This window comes from Pongo pygmaeus, chromosome 1 (genome assembly GCF_028885625.2).
Source record: "Pongo pygmaeus isolate AG05252 chromosome 1, NHGRI_mPonPyg2-v2.0_pri, whole genome shotgun sequence".
Lineage (NCBI taxonomy): Eukaryota > Metazoa > Chordata > Mammalia > Primates > Hominidae > Pongo > Pongo pygmaeus.
The window spans coordinates 87,547,759-87,564,537 of NC_072373.2; the positions used below are offsets into that span (position 1 = coordinate 87,547,759).

The following is a 16,779-nucleotide window of genomic DNA, read 5'->3' on the forward strand; positions in this document are numbered from 1 at the left end:
TTCCTCCTTTCTTTCCTTTCTTTTCTTTCTTTCTTTCTTTTCTGAGATGGGGTCTCACTATGTTGACCAGGCTGATCTTGAACTCCTGGCTTCAAGTGATCCTCCTACCTCAGCCTCCCAAAATGTTGAGATTACAGGCGTGAGCCACCACGCCTGGCCTCAAATTGACAGTATATGTATTGTCTATTTCTAGATTCATCTATTTATAGATTATCTATTCTGTCTCATTGATATATTTGTCTACCTTGTCATCTATAGAACATTTTGGGGAGAATTGACATCTTAACACCAAATCTTCTGATCTGCTTCTGTCATTTTACTCAACAAGGTTTTTTACTTTTCAATGTACAGGTCCTTCACATATTAGTCAGATTTACCCATAAGCATTTCATGTTTTAACATTACTATAAATGATGTTGATTTTCTAAATTTTAATGTCTAATTATTTGTTGCTAGAATATAGAAATACAAATGATTTTTGTATGTTGATCTTGTATCCCACAACCTTATTAAATTTATTAGCTCTGATAACTTTCATGCAGATCCCACAGGATTTTCTAGGTAGATAATCATGTTATCTTCAAATAGACAGATTTATTTATTCCTTTCCAATGTAGATACCTATGTTTTTCTTGCCTTATTTGACTGGGTAGAACTTCTATACAACATTGAAGAGGTAGCAAAAAAGAACATACTGCCTTGTTCCTGATTTTGGGGGGAAAATACACAGTCTTTCACGATTAAGTGTGATAGTAAAATGTAGGTTTTGCAAACATGACCTTTGTTTATCACATCTATTCCTTCTATCCCTAGTGTCATGAGACTAAACTTTTATAAGGATGTTGGATTTTGTGAAATGTATTTTCTAAATCTATAATTTGTCTTTTTGTCTGTTAATATACTGAATTCTGCTTATTAATTTTCAAATGTTAAGCCAACCATGCATTCCTGGGCTACACCCCACTTTGTTATATTATCCACTTAATATATTGTTGAATTCTATTTGCTAAAATTGTGTGAAGAATTTTACACCTAAGTTTGTGGAAGCCAGCCTTTAAGATGGGTCCCCATAATCTCTGCCTTCTAGTATTTATACCCTTGAGTAGTCACTTATTGTACAATAGTTGGCCAATATGGTATTATAGACATGATGCTATGTCACTTCTGAGGTTAATTATAAAAGACACTGGCTTCTATCTTGCTGCTGTCTCTCTTCCTTGGGTCATTTGTGCTGAGGAAAGCCAGCTTCCATGTCATGAGGTCCTATGGAGAGGTCCATATGGCACAGGACTGAGGCTTTTTACCAAAGGCCACGTGAGTGAGCTTGGCATCACGGTCTTCAGCCCCAGTGCAGTCTGGATGACGCTGCCTTGGCTGATGGCTTGACTCCAACCTCATGAGAGAACCAGAGACAGAACTACCCAGCTAAGCCACTCCTGGATTACTAATCTTTAGAAACTAAAAAATAAATATGCGGTGTTATGCAGCAATAAAATAAAATAGACACCATTAAGGTACCTGAATGAGAGACAACATACTATTCATTGAGAAAACAGAATGGCGAAGATACACAGATAAAAGAGAAACAAGGAGAACAGTAAGTACAAGTTTATAGTTCCTAGCATCAGATAATAGAAAACCAGTCCCCTTAGTGATATTGCCCATCTTGTCAAGGATAGGATATGTGGAAGAAAAGAAGCCATTTAAGTTTCTTTGATTAAAATGAAGAGAATGCAGACACCTATTACATTTCACAATAAAGTCTGACTTGCCCTAAATACAGCTAATTCTACTAAGGCCATATTAAATAGTTGGATCAAGGGCCACTATTTCCTCTTTAAATTAGGATTTCTTTATTCCATAGTGACCCTAGGTGATTTTAATATTTTATTAATCTATTTTCAGAAGACTGATTTAAAAATGTCTTTATAAGAACACAGAGATACTCTTTATCTTGTTAGGATGAACGAGAACTGAATTTATGTGCCTCTAATGAGATTAACATGAAGTATGCACACTATGAAGTTTTTTGGGTTTGTTTCTGTTTTGTTTTGTTTTGATTAGACAGAGTCTTGCTCTGTTGCCCAGGCTGGAGTGCAGTGGGGCAATTTCGGCTCACTGCAACCTCTGCCTCCTGGGTTCAAGTGATTCTCCTGTTTCAGCCTCCCAAGTAGCTGGGACTACAGGCCTACACCACCACGCCTGGCTAATTGTATTTTTAGTAGAGACAGGGTTTTACCATGTTGGCCAGGCTGGTCTCAAACTTCTGACCTCAAGTGATCTGCCCCCCTCGGCCTCCCAAAGTGCTGGAATTACTAGTGTGAGCCACTGTGCCCAGCCTATGAAATATTTTTAACTTTTACAAAATTGATTACAGTGGCTCACGCCTGGAATCCCAGCACTTTGGGAGGCCAAGGCGGGCAGATCACAAGATCAGGAGATCGAGACCACCCTGGCTAACACGGTGAAACCCCGTCTCTACTAAAAAATACAAAAAATTAGCTGGGCATGATGGTGGGCACCTGTAGTCCCAGCTACTAGGGAGACTGAGGCAGAAGAATGGCGTGAACCCAGGAGGCAGAGCTTGCAGTGAGCCGAGATCACGCCACTGCACTCCAGCCTGAGCAACAGTGAGATTCCGCCTCAAAAAAAAAAAAAAAAAATTGACCTTGAATTTAATCAAGCTTCAGCTATAACTATAATTTTCAGGAAATATGGAGGCTAGAGGAGCAGGTTAAAGCACATCATGGAAATGAAACCCAAAATCTGCAAATCTATGTTGAAAAAGTATCCAGTTTTTTCTAACAAATAAATATCAAACAAAAAAATAAAAGAAGAGGAAGGAGAACTTGCATATATTTTTAAATATTTAAGGGAATATTTAAGAGACATACTAGTCAAAGGCAATAAATTGACTTTAGAGCCTGATTCAAATAATTCAACACAAAAAATATATATTTATGAGACACTGGGGGCTGGGCACAGAGGCTCACACCTGTAATCCTAGCAACTTGAGAGCCAAGGATGGGGGATAGCTTGAACTCAGGAGTTCAAGACCAGCCTGGGCTACATGGTGAAACTCCCTCTCTACAAAAAAAAACAAAAATTTAGCCGGCATGGTGGTGCGCACCTGCAGTCCCAGCAACTTGAGGGGCTGAAGCAGGAGAATCACTTGAGCCCAGGAGGTTGAGGCTGCTGAGCCAAGATCTTGCCACTGCACTCCAGCCTGGGTGACAAAGTGAGACCGTCTCAGAAAAAAAAAAAAAAAAAAGATATTTATGAGACACTTGGGGAAGTTCAAACGCTGGCTGGATATTACATGATATTAAGGTGTGATTGTTAATTATTAAGGTTTTAAAAATATTATGGGGTGGGCATTGTGGCTCACGCCTGTAATCCCAACACTTTGAGAGGCTGAGGTGGGAGGATCACTTGCGCCCAGGAGTTTGGGAACAGCCTGGGCAACATGGCAAGACCTCGTCTCTACAAAATAAATTACCTGGACCAGTGGCACGTGCCTGTAGTCCCAGCTACTTGGGAAGCTGAGGTTGGGGGATCACTTGAGCCCAGGAGTTCGGGGCTGCAGTGAGCCATGTTCATGCCACTGTACTTCAGCCTGGGTGACAGAGTGAGACCTGGTCTAAATATATATACATATATTCATATATATAAACACACACATACACTGGTTATTTTATCACTCCAATATACACTGATACACTGAAGTATTACAACCAAGATGTTGAACTGATTTTTTTTTTTTTTTACCTTTTAAAAAGTCAGTTTATTGAAGTTTAATTTCCATACAGTAAAATTTACCTTTTTATATGTAGTTGGATAAATTTTGGCAAACACATGTAGTCATGTAAAGACCTCTACAATAACAAGATATACATTTCCAGCATCTTCCCAATATTCTTCCTCACTTCTCTTTTTTTATTTTATTTTATTTTATTTTATTTATGAAGTATTTATTGATCATTCTTGGGTGTTTCTCGGAGAGGGGGATATGGCAGGGTTATAGGATAATAGCGGAGAGAAGGTCAGGAGATAAACACATGAACAAAGGTCTCTGGTTTTCCTAGGCAGAGGACCCTGCGGCCTTCTGCAGTGTTTGTGTCCCTGGGTACTTGAGATTAGGGAGTGGTGATGACTCTTAAAGAGCATGCTGCCTTCAAGCATCTGTTTAACAAAGCACATCTTGCACCGCCCTTAAGCCATTTAACCCTGAGTTGACACAGCACATGTTTCAGAGAGCACGGGGCTGGGGGCAAGGCCATAGATCAACAGCATCCCAAGGCAGAAGAATTTCTCCTAGTCAGAACAAAATGGAGTCTCCTATGCCCACCTCTTTCTACACAGACACAGCAACAATCTGATCTCTCCTTCCTTTCCCCACACTTCCCCCTCTTCTCTTCAACAAAACCGCCATCATCCTCATGGCCCGCTCCCAATGGTCGCTGTCTCTTTGGAGCTGTTGGGTACACCTCCCAGACAGGGCGGCCGGGCAGAGGTGCTCCTCACCTCCCAGACAGGGCGGCCGGGCAGAGGCGCTCCTCACCTCCCAGACGGGGCGGCCGGGCAGAGGCGCTCCTCACTTCCCAGACGGGGCGGCCGGGCAGAGGCGCTCCTCACTTCCTCCCAGACGGGGTGGCAGCCAGGCAGAGGCGCTCCTCACCTCCCAGACGGGGCGGCCGGGCAGAGGAGCTCCTCACTTCCCAGAGGGGGCCGCCGGGCAGAGGCGCTCCTCACTTCCCAGACGGGGCGGCCGGGCAGAGACGATCCTCACTTCCTCCCAGACGGGGTGGCGGCCAGGCAGAGGCGCTCCTCGCCTCCCAGACAGGGCGGCCGGACAGAGGCGCTCCTCACTTCCCAGACTGGGTGGCCGGGCAGAGGCGCTCCTTACTTCCCAGATGGGGCAGCCGGGCAGAGGCGCTCCTCACCTCCCAGACGGGGTGGCCAGGCAGAGGCACTCCTCACTTCCCAGACGGTGTGGCGGCTGGGCAGAGGCGCTCCTCACTTCCCAGATGGGGCAGCCAGGCAGAGGCGCTCCTCACTTCCTCCCAGATGGGGTGGCAGCCAGGCAGAGGCACTCCTCACTTCCCAGACGGGGTGGCCGGGCAGAGGCGCTCCTCACTTCCCAGACGGGGCGGCCAGGCAGAGGTGCTCCTCACTTCCTCCCAGACGGGGTGGCGGCCGGGCAGACGCACTCCTCACCTCCCAGGCGGGGCGGCCGGTCAGAGGCGCTCCTCACCTCCCAGACGGGGTGGCCAGGCAGAGGCGCTCCTCACTTCCCATATGGGGTGGCGGCCGGACAGAGGCGCTCCTCACTTCCCAGATGGGGCAGCTGGGCAGAGGCGCTCCTCACTTCCTCCCAGACGTGGTGGCGGCCGGGCAGAGGTGCTCCTCACCTCCCAGACGGGGCAGCCAGGCAGAGGTGCTCCTCATCTCCCAGACGGGGCAGCCGGGCAGAGGTGCTCCTCACTTCCTCCCAGACGGGGTGGCGGCCGGGCAGAGGTGCTCCTCACCTCCCAGACAGGGTGGCCAGGCAGAGGCGCTCCTCACTTCCCATATGGGGTGGCGGCCGGGCAGAGGCGCTCCTCACTTCCCAGATGGGGCAGCCGGGCAGAGGTGCTCCTCACTTCCTCCCAGACGGGGTGGCGGCCAGGCAGAGGCGCTCCTCACCTCCCAGACGGGGCGGCCGGGCAGAGGTGCTCCTCATCTCCCAGACGGGGTAGCCGGGCAGAGGTGCTCCTCACTTCCTCCCAGACGGGGTGGCAGCCGGTCAGAGGCGCTCCTCACCTCCCAGACGGGGTGGCCAGGCAGAGGCGCTCCTCACTTCCCATATGGGGTGGCGGCCGGACAGAGGCGCTCCTCACTTCCCAGATGGGGCAGCTGGGCAGAGGCGCTCCTCACTTCCTCCCAGACGTGGTGGCGGCCGGGCAGAGGTGCTCCTCACCTCCCAGACGGGGCAGCCAGGCAGAGGTGCTCCTCATCTCCCAGACGGGGCAGCCGGGCAGAGGTGCTCCTCACTTCCTCCCAGACGGGGTGGCGGCCGGGCAGAGGTGCTCCTCACCTCCCAGACAGGGTGGCCAGGCAGAGGCGCTCCTCACTTCCCATATGGGGTGGCGGCCGGGCAGAGGCGCTCCTCACTTCCCAGATGGGGCAGCCGGGCAGAGGTGCTCCTCACTTCCTCCCAGACGGGGTGGCGGCCAGGCAGAGGCGCTCCTCACCTCCCAGACGGGGCGGCCGGGCAGAGGTGCTCCTCATCTCCCAGACGGGGTAGCCGGGCAGAGGTGCTCCTCACTTCCTCCCAGACGGGGTGGCAGCCGGGCAGAGGCACTCCTCACCTCCCCGACGGGGCGGCCGGGCAGAGGCGCTCCTCACTTCCCAGACGGGGCGGCCGGGCAGAGGCGCTCCTCACTTCCCATATGGGGTGGCGGCCGGACAGAGGCGCTCCTCACTTCCCAAACGGGGCAGCCGGGCAGAGGTGCTCCTCACTTCCTCCCAGACGGGGTGGCGGCCAGGCAGAGGCGCTCCTCACCTCCCAGACGGGGCGGCCGGGCAGAGGCGCTCCTCACTTCCCAGATGGGGCAGCCGGGCAGAGGTGCTCCTCACTTCCCAGATGGGGCAGCCGGGCAGAGGCGCTCCTCACTTCCTATACGGGATGGCGGCCGGGCAGAGACGTTCCTCACTTCCCAGATGGGGCGGCTGCGCAGAGGGGCTCCTCACACCCCAGAGGATGGGCGGCCAGGCAGAGACGCTCCTCACTTCCTAGACGGGGTGGCGGCGGGGCAGAGGCTGTAATCTTAGCACTTTAAGAGGCCAAGGCAGGAGGCTGGTAGGTGGAGGTTGTAGCAAGCCGAGATCACGCCACTGCACTCCAGCCTGAGCACCATTGAGCATTGAGTGAGCGAGACTCCGTCTGCAATCCCAGCACCTCAGGAGGCCGAGGCAGGCAGATCACTCGAGGCCGGGAGCTGGAGACCAGCCCGGTCAACACGGCGAAACCCCGTCTCCACCAAAAATACAAAAACCATTCAGGCGTGGTGGCGCACGCCTGCAATCCCAGGCCCTCTCCCAGGAGAGTCACAGGAGCCGAGGCAGGGAGGTTGCAGCGAGCCGAGATCACGGCAGTACAGTCCAGCTTCGGCAACAGAGGGAGACGGAAAAAAGGAGAGGGAGACCGAAGAAGGGAGAGGGAGAGGAGAGAGAGAGGAGAGAGGAGAGCAATGTTGAACTGATTTTAAAGTAATTCAGTGGGTGGGTGGGGTGTAGAGGGAAAGTGAGAAATAAATGAACCAAGACTAACCACAATTAATTGTTAGAAACTAAGTAATAGAGGCTTATTACTCTGTTCTACTGTATATGTTTGAATTTAAGTAGACAAAAAGTATGGGTCTCTGGATTTAGACTCTGGGTTCAATTCTCAGCTTTGCTTCTTATGAGGTATATAATCTTAAACAATTTACTGAACCTCTATGCCTCAGTTTCCCTGTGGACTGGACAATAAAAGTTCCCACCTCATAGGGACATAATAAGGATTAAATGAGACAATGTATGTGAAGTGCTTAGTGCAATGCCTGACACATGGTTAAGTGTTAGAACATGTTAGCCACAGTTATCCTTACTGAATATTTACTTTATACACGCGTGACAGTTAATCTCTCCTTTATCACATTTCAGACCTTTTAGAAGTCTATAAAATAAGCCAGATGTGGTCACACATGCCTGTATTCCCAGCACTTTGGGAGGCCAAGGTGGAAGGATTTCTTGAGCCCTGGAGTTCAAGACCAGCCTGGGCAACATAGTGAGACCATCTTTACCAAAAATTAAAATAAAAAATTAGCGGGGGGAGGCCGAGACAGGCAGATCACCTGAGGTAGGGTGTTCAAGACCAGCCTGACCAACATGGAGAAACCCAGTCTCTACTAAAAACACAAAATTAGCCAGGCGTGGTGGCGCATGTCTGTAATCCCAGCTACTCAGGAGGCTGAGGCAGGAGAATCGCTTGAACCTGGGAGGCGGAAGTTTCAGTGAGCCAAGATCATGCCATTGTACTCCAGCCTGGGCAACAAGAGTGAAACTCCGTCTCAAAAAAAAAAAAAAAAAAAATTAGCTGAGCATGGTGCTGCATGCCTATAGTCCTAGCTACTTGGAAAGCCGAAGTAGGAGGATCCCTTGAGCCCACAATTTTGAGACCACAGTGAGTTATGATTGAGCCACTGCACCCCAGCCTGAGCAAAAGGGTGAGACCCTGTCTCCAATTAAAAAAAAAAAAAAGTAAGGAATTTATTTTAAAAAATAATAAAATAAAATGTATATTTTAAACTTTAAAAGAAAATCTATTGTCTCATTTCAATCTTATCCATATTATCTATGTTATATATTTTACTCTATAAAATACAATATGAGTTGTACACATGGTTTTGTAAGAAGAAAAAAACAACTTTGCCTACCAGAACAAAATCTGAGATTTGTGGGAAGGATCATTTCCTGGGAAGTGGAATCACTGAGAGAGAAACTGAAGAACTGATGTGGAAAAGATGAGTCATGAAGCTACAAGGATAGACTTTTTGTTCTTATGGTGTCCTAACTTTGTTGATAATTTGGAAAACACTGTTCATATAAACATATTTAATGTCACCACTGACTCACTGAGTTTTTTGGCAAGCCTTTTAGACCTTTCAGCTTTAAAGACATAATACTGAATGTATACATTCCATCAGAGGACTCATATTAAACCTCTTGAAGAAAGGCTTTACCTCAAACTGTATTACCTTAAATTTCTATATATTTCCTTCATATATTCCTCTGAATCATAAGGCATTATCATATTTCACAAATGAAGACTCTATTAAATGCCCAATGCCAAAGACGATAGCATAATGAAGACTACGCTTTCTTATACTGCAACAATGCACATCCCGCTCTCTGAAAGTATGTTTACATCCTCCACCTCAACTGCACCACAGCCAATTTTACCTCAGAGTTCCTTCACAGCTGTACCAAAGTGGCTAATGTGAACACCTTTGGTTAATTTTTCCTTTAAGCCTTTATAAAAGATAAAGCTTTTTAATCATAAAATTAAGAATGTATTGTCCAAAAATTTATAGAGAGAAAAAAACCCACCCATAACGTCATCACCTTAACACTTTTTTTTTTTTTTTTTTGAGACAGAGCCTCGCTCTGTGGCTCAGGCTGGAGTGCACTGGTGCAATCTCAGCTCACTGTACCCTCTGCCTCCTGGGTTCAAATGATTCTCCTGCCTCAGCCTCCCGAGTAGTTGGGATTACAGACGTGTGCCACCACACCCGGCTAATATTTGTATTTTTAGTAGAGATGGGGTTTCTCTATGTTACCCAGGCTGGTCTTGAACTCCTGACCTCAGGTGACCCACCTGCCTCAGCCTTCCAAAGTGCTGGGATTACAGGTGTGAGCCATTGCGCCTGGCCTTAACACATTATTATACTTTTTACTTCTCATTCAGCCTGAAAGAAGTGCCTGTAGTATTTTTAAACCAAATTGTTCACTAACTTTCCTCTTTCTCTTCCCTGCCTACCATCCTGACCCCCATTTCAGAAAATGTTGAGTCAGAGAGGGATAAAATTTACAAAGACTCCTATTTAAGCTGGTTGTTTCTAGCAGTCTGAGATATTTGCAAAGTGGAATTATCCCCAGAATGCCTGTTTCCTGGCCCCATCTATTCATCTTTTGCTTGTGCTGTTCTCAAGTGAAATGTTCTTCACTCTTCTCTTCTCCTCGTCTAAGCTTTCAAAGCCAGAACACATCCAGTCTCTTCCCTCTCATCCTTGGTTGTTGATTTCTAAGCTAAGTCTATGCCTCCAAGTCAGTAATTCTCACTCCTAGCTGCCTTTTGGAATCATCGAATGCTTTTTATAAATTAGATGCTCTGGCCTTCTACCAGACTGAGAATCATAATCTCTAGGATTGAAGTCAAAAACTTGCAAGATTTTTCAAAAATCTCTCCAAGTAATTCAGAGGATCCTAAGGGTTGGAAACCATTGTTCTAGTAATTACAATTCTCCTGGTCATGTCTTGCTAGTTTTTTCTTTTTTTTTTTTTTTTTTTGAGACAGAGTCGTCCAGGCTGGAGTGCAGTGGCATGATCTCTGCTCACTGCAACCTCCGCCTCCCAGGTTCAAACAATTCTCCTGCCTCAGCCTCCTGAGTAGCTAGGATTACAGGCGCACGCCACCACACCCAGCTAATTTTTGTCTTTTTAGTAGAGACAGGGTTTCACCATGTTGGTCAGGCTGGTCTCGAACTCCTAACGTCGTGATCCGCCCCCCCCTCCCTCGGCCTCCCAAAGTGCTGGGATTACAGGCGTGAGTCACCGCACGCAGCTCATCTTTCATTCTTTTACCACCATCAGTACCGCCCCCTCAGGTGTTTGAAAGAACAAAGCTCACATAAGATTTATCTATTTGGTTTCTGGCTTAATTTATTATTGCTCTGGAAACACTGGCCTCTCTCAGTCTCTCTCCCTAATTTATGTTTCTTTTTAGTACCATCCCTGAACATTTTTTAATAATTTCAACTTTTATTCTTGATTCAGGCAGTACCTGTGCAGGTTTGTTACATGAATATATTGTGTGATGCTACGGCTTGGGGTACAATTGATTCTGTCACCCAGGTAGTAAGCATAGCTTTTCAACTATTGGTGAAAAACTATTGGTTTTTCAACCTTTCCCCTCTCAAGCAGTCCCCAGTGTCTATTGTTGCTATCTTTATGTTCATGAGTACTCAATGTTTACCTCCCACTTATAAGCGAAAACATGTGGCATTTGGTCCAGCAATCCCATTACTGTGCATATAACCAAAAAAATATATAAATCATTCACCCAAAAAGACACATGTACTTGTATGTTCATCACAGCACTATTCACAATAGCAAAGACATGGAATCAAGCTAGGTGCCCATCAAAGGTGGACTGGATAAAGAAAATGTGGTACATATACACCATGGAATACTACGCAGCCATAAAAAAGAATGAAATCATGTCCTTTGCAGTAACACGGATGCAGCTGGAGGCCATTATCTTAAAACAAACCAACACAGGAACATCTCTGAACTTTCAGTCAGCCTCACCAAATTCTCTTACAGTGACCATTCTCAAGCCTTAATGTACACCAAAATCACGCAGATGGCTTGTTAAAACATACATTTCTAGGCTGCACCCCCAAATGCATAATGTAGTAATTCTGAGAATCTGTATTTCTAACAAGTTTCCAGGTGATGCTGATATACCTGGTCAGGCGATCACACTTAGAAATATCAGTTATAGATTTCCTAATTAACCCCATATTTTGGGCATCAATCAACTGGCAACTTGATGCAGTTAAGGGACCCCTTTCCTTCCCAAAATAATTATAAATCTTCCTTTCATGATCCACTTCTAAATCACAATACACATTTGCACTTAGAGGTAATTAAATCTGGCCAGGCACCATGGCTCACGCCTGTAATCTCAGCACTTTGGGAAGCCAAGACGGGAAGATCACCTGAGGTCAGGAGTTCAAAACCAGCCTGGCCAACATGGTGAAACCCCGTCTCTACTAAAAAATTAGCTGGGCATGGTGGCAGGCGCCTGTAATCCCAGCTACTAGGGAGGCTGAGACAGTAGAATCGCTCGAACCCGGGAAGCAGAGGTTGCAGGGAGCCAAGATCATGCCATTGCACTCCAGCCTGGGCAACAAGAGTGAAACACCGTCTCAAAAAAATAAATAAATAAAAATAAACATCTAACCCCAATTTGAGAAGGAAATAGCTCTACTCTCAAAATGATGGGTGTGCTAGTTAATTTTATGTGTCAACTTGACTGGGTTAAGGGATGCCCAGACAGTTGGTAAAACATTATTCCTAGGTGTGTCTTTGAGAGTGTTTCTAGAAGATATTAACATTTGAGTCAGGAGACTGAGTAAAGAAGATTGCCCTCATCAGTGTGGGTGGGCAGCATCCAATACATTGAGGGCCTGAATAAAACGAAAGGGCAGAGGAAGGGTCAACTGGCTCTGCTTCAGCTGGGACATCCATCTTCTCCTGCCCTTGGACATCTGCACTCCTGGTTCTCCAGCCTGCAGACTCAGACTAGGACTTACACCATTGGCTCCCCTGGTTCTCAGGCCTTCGGGTTTGGACTGGAACCACACCACCAGCTTGCAGAGGGCAGATCATGGGACTTAGCCTCCATAATCACAAGCCAATTCCTCATAATAAATCTTTCTATATATCTACATATTTCAGCTGGTGCAAAAGTAATTGCAGTTTTTCCCATTACTTTTAATATCCTATCGGTTCTGTTTTTCTGGAGAACCCTAATACAATGAGATCCTTCGATGAGTACACGATAAACTCCAATTTATGATTGCCTTTGTTTAACTCTTACTGAGCTTAATTCCTTACATTTTAGTAATAAATTATCTTTTCATTGTTACGTGGGTTAATTTTGTCCCTTTAACCAGAATGTAAACTTTTTAAGAACAAGTCTCTGTGTTATACTTTTTAAACCCCATCTAATACTGCTGGCCACATGACAAGCACTCAGACCTTATTGGCTAACTCATTCATTCATCACTTCCCAATATGTATTTCCTAAACCAGGGCTCAAAACAGGACCATGAATTGCAAAAACGCCCACGTTGGCCAACAGAAAAACAGATTTCCAAACTAACTGAATGATTTGTGTTTTAGTCACTCTTCTAAGAGTATGCATGCTTTTTCCTTGCCTCTTTTTACCCAGATAACTGAAATCTGACTGTACTATGATGAATAAAGAGGAAGTGCTAGCAATAGTAAGCTGGAATTAGAAATAAAATCAAAATTACCAATAAAAGCCAAAACTTCCAGGAATAGAAGAGGTAGAAGTTGAAAACTGAATTTTTCTTTATCTTCCAATAGATGTCACTAATAATGCCTTTGTGGACATCAAAACTGGATTAAATTAGACAGGTAAGAGGGAAATTGAACAAAAATCAAATATTCAAGTAACATACCCATTGGGCTTATATGTTCACTTGTGACTATCAAAAAAGTTATTAAATCACAGCCGGTCGATCAAGCCAGACTCAAAATGACTATCAACTGTCACATAAATTCTATACTGTTACTGCCAAATTATTCTAGCTTTTATTTTCATAAACATTTTACCCAATTCTGTATTTTCTGAATTATAACAATTATTTAACAAGAACTCATAAAAATACATAATGCTATCACCTTATCATTTCATGGATCAGAGGCTCTCAGAGTTTGTTCTTAACTACCCAATGTTCCCCAGCCATCGCTCCTCTCCAACAAAACCACTACACAATCCTGTTTCCATTCTTCCCTTTTCCTAGCATCACTAGTATGTTCTTACAACAGGGGGAGAAGAAATAGCAGGTGGAAATAGCAGAGGAAATAGCAAGGTTCAAGAAAAAAAGAAATGGATCATACCATTAGTACCAGTTTTTGGCATTCAGGAGCTAAAGACTGTAATTCCATTCTTACAACCCATTTGGAGCTCATTTCAATGAGAAGTCAAACTTCACTCATCTTTTTGAAAACTGGAATAGATAACAGTAGCAAAATTGAGCTGTTATTGAAATAAAATAGAAAATATGCTAAATGAACGATTTAGGCCTTAGTTAAAAAAAATAGATAAGATTGATGGATATCAACATCACACGCTCTTCAAAAAAAAAAAAAGTGATCCTTAAACAAAAGACTCCTCAGCAAATGTGGAAGAAAAGAAATTATAACAAACTGTTTCTCAGACCACAGTGCAATCAAACTAGAACTCAGGATTAAGAAACTCACTCAAAACTGCTCAACTACATGGAAACTGAACAACCTGCTCCTGAATGACTACTGGGTACATAACGAAATGAAGGCAGACATAAAGATGTTCTTTGAAACCAATGAGAACAAAGACACAACATACCAGAATCTCTGGGACACATTTAAAGCAGTGTGTAGAGCAAAATTTATAGCACTAAAAGCCCATAAGAGAAAGCAGGAAAGATCTAAAATTCACACCCTAACATCACAATTAAAAGAACTAGAAAAGCAAGAGCAAACACATTCAAAAGCTAGCAGAAGGCAAGAAATAACTAAAATCAGAGCAGAACTGAAGGAAATAGAGACACAAAAAACCCTTCAAAAAATAAATGAATCCAGGAGCTGGTTTTTTGAAAGGATCAACAAAATTGATAGACCGCTAGCAAGATTAATAAAGAAAAAAAGAGAGAAGAATCAAATAGATGCAATAAAAAATGATAAAGGGGATATCACTACCGATCCCACAGAAATACAAACTACCATCAGAGAATATTACAAACACCTCTATGCAAATAAACTAGAAAATCTAGAAGAAATGGATAAATTCCTCGACACATACACCCTCCCAAGACTAAACCAGGAAGAAGTTGAATCTCTGAATAGACCAATAACAGGAGCTGAAATTGTGGCAATAATCAATAGCTTACCAACCAAAAAAAGTCCAGGACCAGATGGATTCACAGCCGAATTCTACCAGAGGTACAAGGAGGAGCTGGTACCATTCCTTCTGAAAGTATTATAATCAATAGAAAAAGAGGGAATCCTCCCTAACTCATTTTATGAGGCCAGCATCATCCTGATACCAAAGCCTGGCAGAGACACAACAAAAAAAGAGAATTTTAGACCAATATCCTTGATGAACATTGATGCAAAAATCCTCAATAAAATACTGGCAAACAGAATCCAGCAGCACATCAAAAAGCTTATCCACCATGATCAAGTGGGCTTCATCCCTGGGATGCAAGGCTGGTTCAATATACACAAATCAATAAATGTAATCCAGCATATAAACAGAACGAAAGACAAAAACCACATGATTATCTCAATAGATGCAGAAAAGGCCTTTGACAAAATTCAACAACCCTTCATGCTAAAAACTCTCAATAAATTAGGAATTGATGGGACGTATCTCAAAATAATAAGAGCTATTTATGACAAACCCACAGCCAATATCATACTGAATGGGCAAAAACTGGAAGCATTCCCTTTGAAAACTGGCACAAGACAGGGATGCCCTCTCTCACCACTTCTATTCAACATAGTGTTGGAAGTTCTGGCCAGGGCAATTAGGCAGGAGAAGGAAATCAAGGGTATTCAATTAGGAAAAGAGGAAGTCAAATTGTCCCTGTTTGCAGATGACATGATAGTATATCTAGAAAACCCCATTGTCTCAGCCCAAAATCTCCTTAAGCTGATAAGCAACTTCAGCAAAGTCTCAGGATACAAAATCAATGTGCAAAAATCACAAGCATTCTTATACATCAATAACAGACAAACAGAGAGCCAAATCATGAGTGAACTCCCATTCACAATTGCTTCAAAGAGAATAAAATACCTAGGAATCCAACTTACAAGGGATGTGAAAGACCTCTTCAAGGAGAACTACAAACCACTGCTCAAGGAAATAAAAGAGGATACAAACAAATGGAAGAACATTCCATGCTCATGGGTAGGAAGAATCAATATCATGAAAATGGCCATCCTTCCCAAGGTAATTTACAGATTCAATGCCATCCCCATCAAGCTACCAATGACTTTCTTCACAGAATTGGAAAAAACTACTTTAAAGTTCATATGGAACCAAAAAAGAGCCCGCATCGCCAAGTCAATCCTAAGCCAAAAGAACAAAGCTGGAGGCATCACACTACCTGACTTCAAACTATACTACAAGGCTACAGTAACCAAAACAGCATGGTACTGGTACCAAAACAGAGATATAGATCAATGGAACAGAACAGAGCCGTCAGAAATAATGCCACATATCTACAAGTATCTGATCTTTGACAAACCTGACAAAAACAAGAAATGGGGAAAGGATTCCCTATTTAATAAATGGTGCTGGGAAAACTGGCTAGCCATATGTAGAAAGCTGAAACTGGATCCCTTCCTTACACCTTATACAAAAATCAATTCAAGATGGATTAAAGACTTAAATGTTAGACCTAAAACCATAAAAACCCTAGAAGAAAACCTAGGCATTACCATTCAGGACATAGGCATGGGCAAGGACTTCATGTCTAAAACACCAAAAGCAATGGCAACAAAAGCCAAAATTGACAAATGGGATCTAATTAAACTCAAGAGCTTCTGCACAGCAAAAGAAACCACCATCAGAGTGAACAGGCAACCTACAAAATGGGAGAAAATTTTCGCAACCTACTCATCTGACAAAGGGCTAATATCCAGAATCTACAATGAACTCCAACAAATTTACAAGAAAAAAACAAACAACCCCATCAAAAAGTGGGCGAAGGACATGAACAGACACTTCTCAAAAGAAGACATTTATGCAGCCAAAAAACACATGAAAAAATGCTCACCGTCACTGGCCATCAGAGAAATGCAAATCAAAACCACAATGAGACACCATCTCACACCAGTTAGAATGGCAATCATTAAAAAGTCAGGAAACAACAGGTGCTGGAGAGGATGTGGAGAAATAGGAACACTTTTACACTGTTGGTGGGACTGTAAACTAGTTCAACCCTTGTGGAAGTCAGTGTGGCGATTCCTCAGGGATCTAGAACTAGAAATTCCATTCGACCCAGCCATCCCGTTACTGGGTATATACCCAAAGGACTATAAATCATGCTGCTATAAAGACACATGCACACGTATGTTTATTGCGGCATTATTCACAATAGCAAAGACTTGGAACCAACCCAAATGTCCAACAATGATAGACTGGATTAAGAAAATGTGGCACATCTACACCAT

General features: G+C 44.3%; 1 protein-coding gene across 1 annotated transcript; it reads left to right on the plus strand.

Annotated features, from left to right (window-relative positions):
• The first annotated feature begins 4,665 nt into the window (after window positions 1-4,665).
• On the plus strand, window positions 4,666-7,911 carry LOC134740034 (collagen alpha-2(I) chain-like). Its single transcript, XM_063669025.1, has 2 exons — window positions 4,666-5,540; window positions 6,088-7,911. The coding sequence occupies exons 1-2, from the start codon at window positions 5,339-5,341 to the stop codon at window positions 6,819-6,821; spliced, it is 936 nt and encodes a 311-aa protein (XP_063525095.1). The 5' UTR covers window positions 4,666-5,338; the 3' UTR covers window positions 6,822-7,911.
• The last annotated feature ends 8,868 nt before the right edge of the window (window positions 7,912-16,779 follow it).

Excerpts from the sequence above, each read along its gene's own strand:
- LOC134740034 (XM_063669025.1), top strand. The coding sequence starts at position 5,339 with ATGGGGCAGCTGGGCAGAGGCGCTCCTCACTTCCTCCCAGACGTGGTG. Across the intron at positions 5,541-6,087 it reads CTCCTCACCTCCCAGACAGG|GGTGGCCAGGCAGAGGCGCT; the intron begins GTGGCCAGGCAG and ends CCTCCCAGACAG.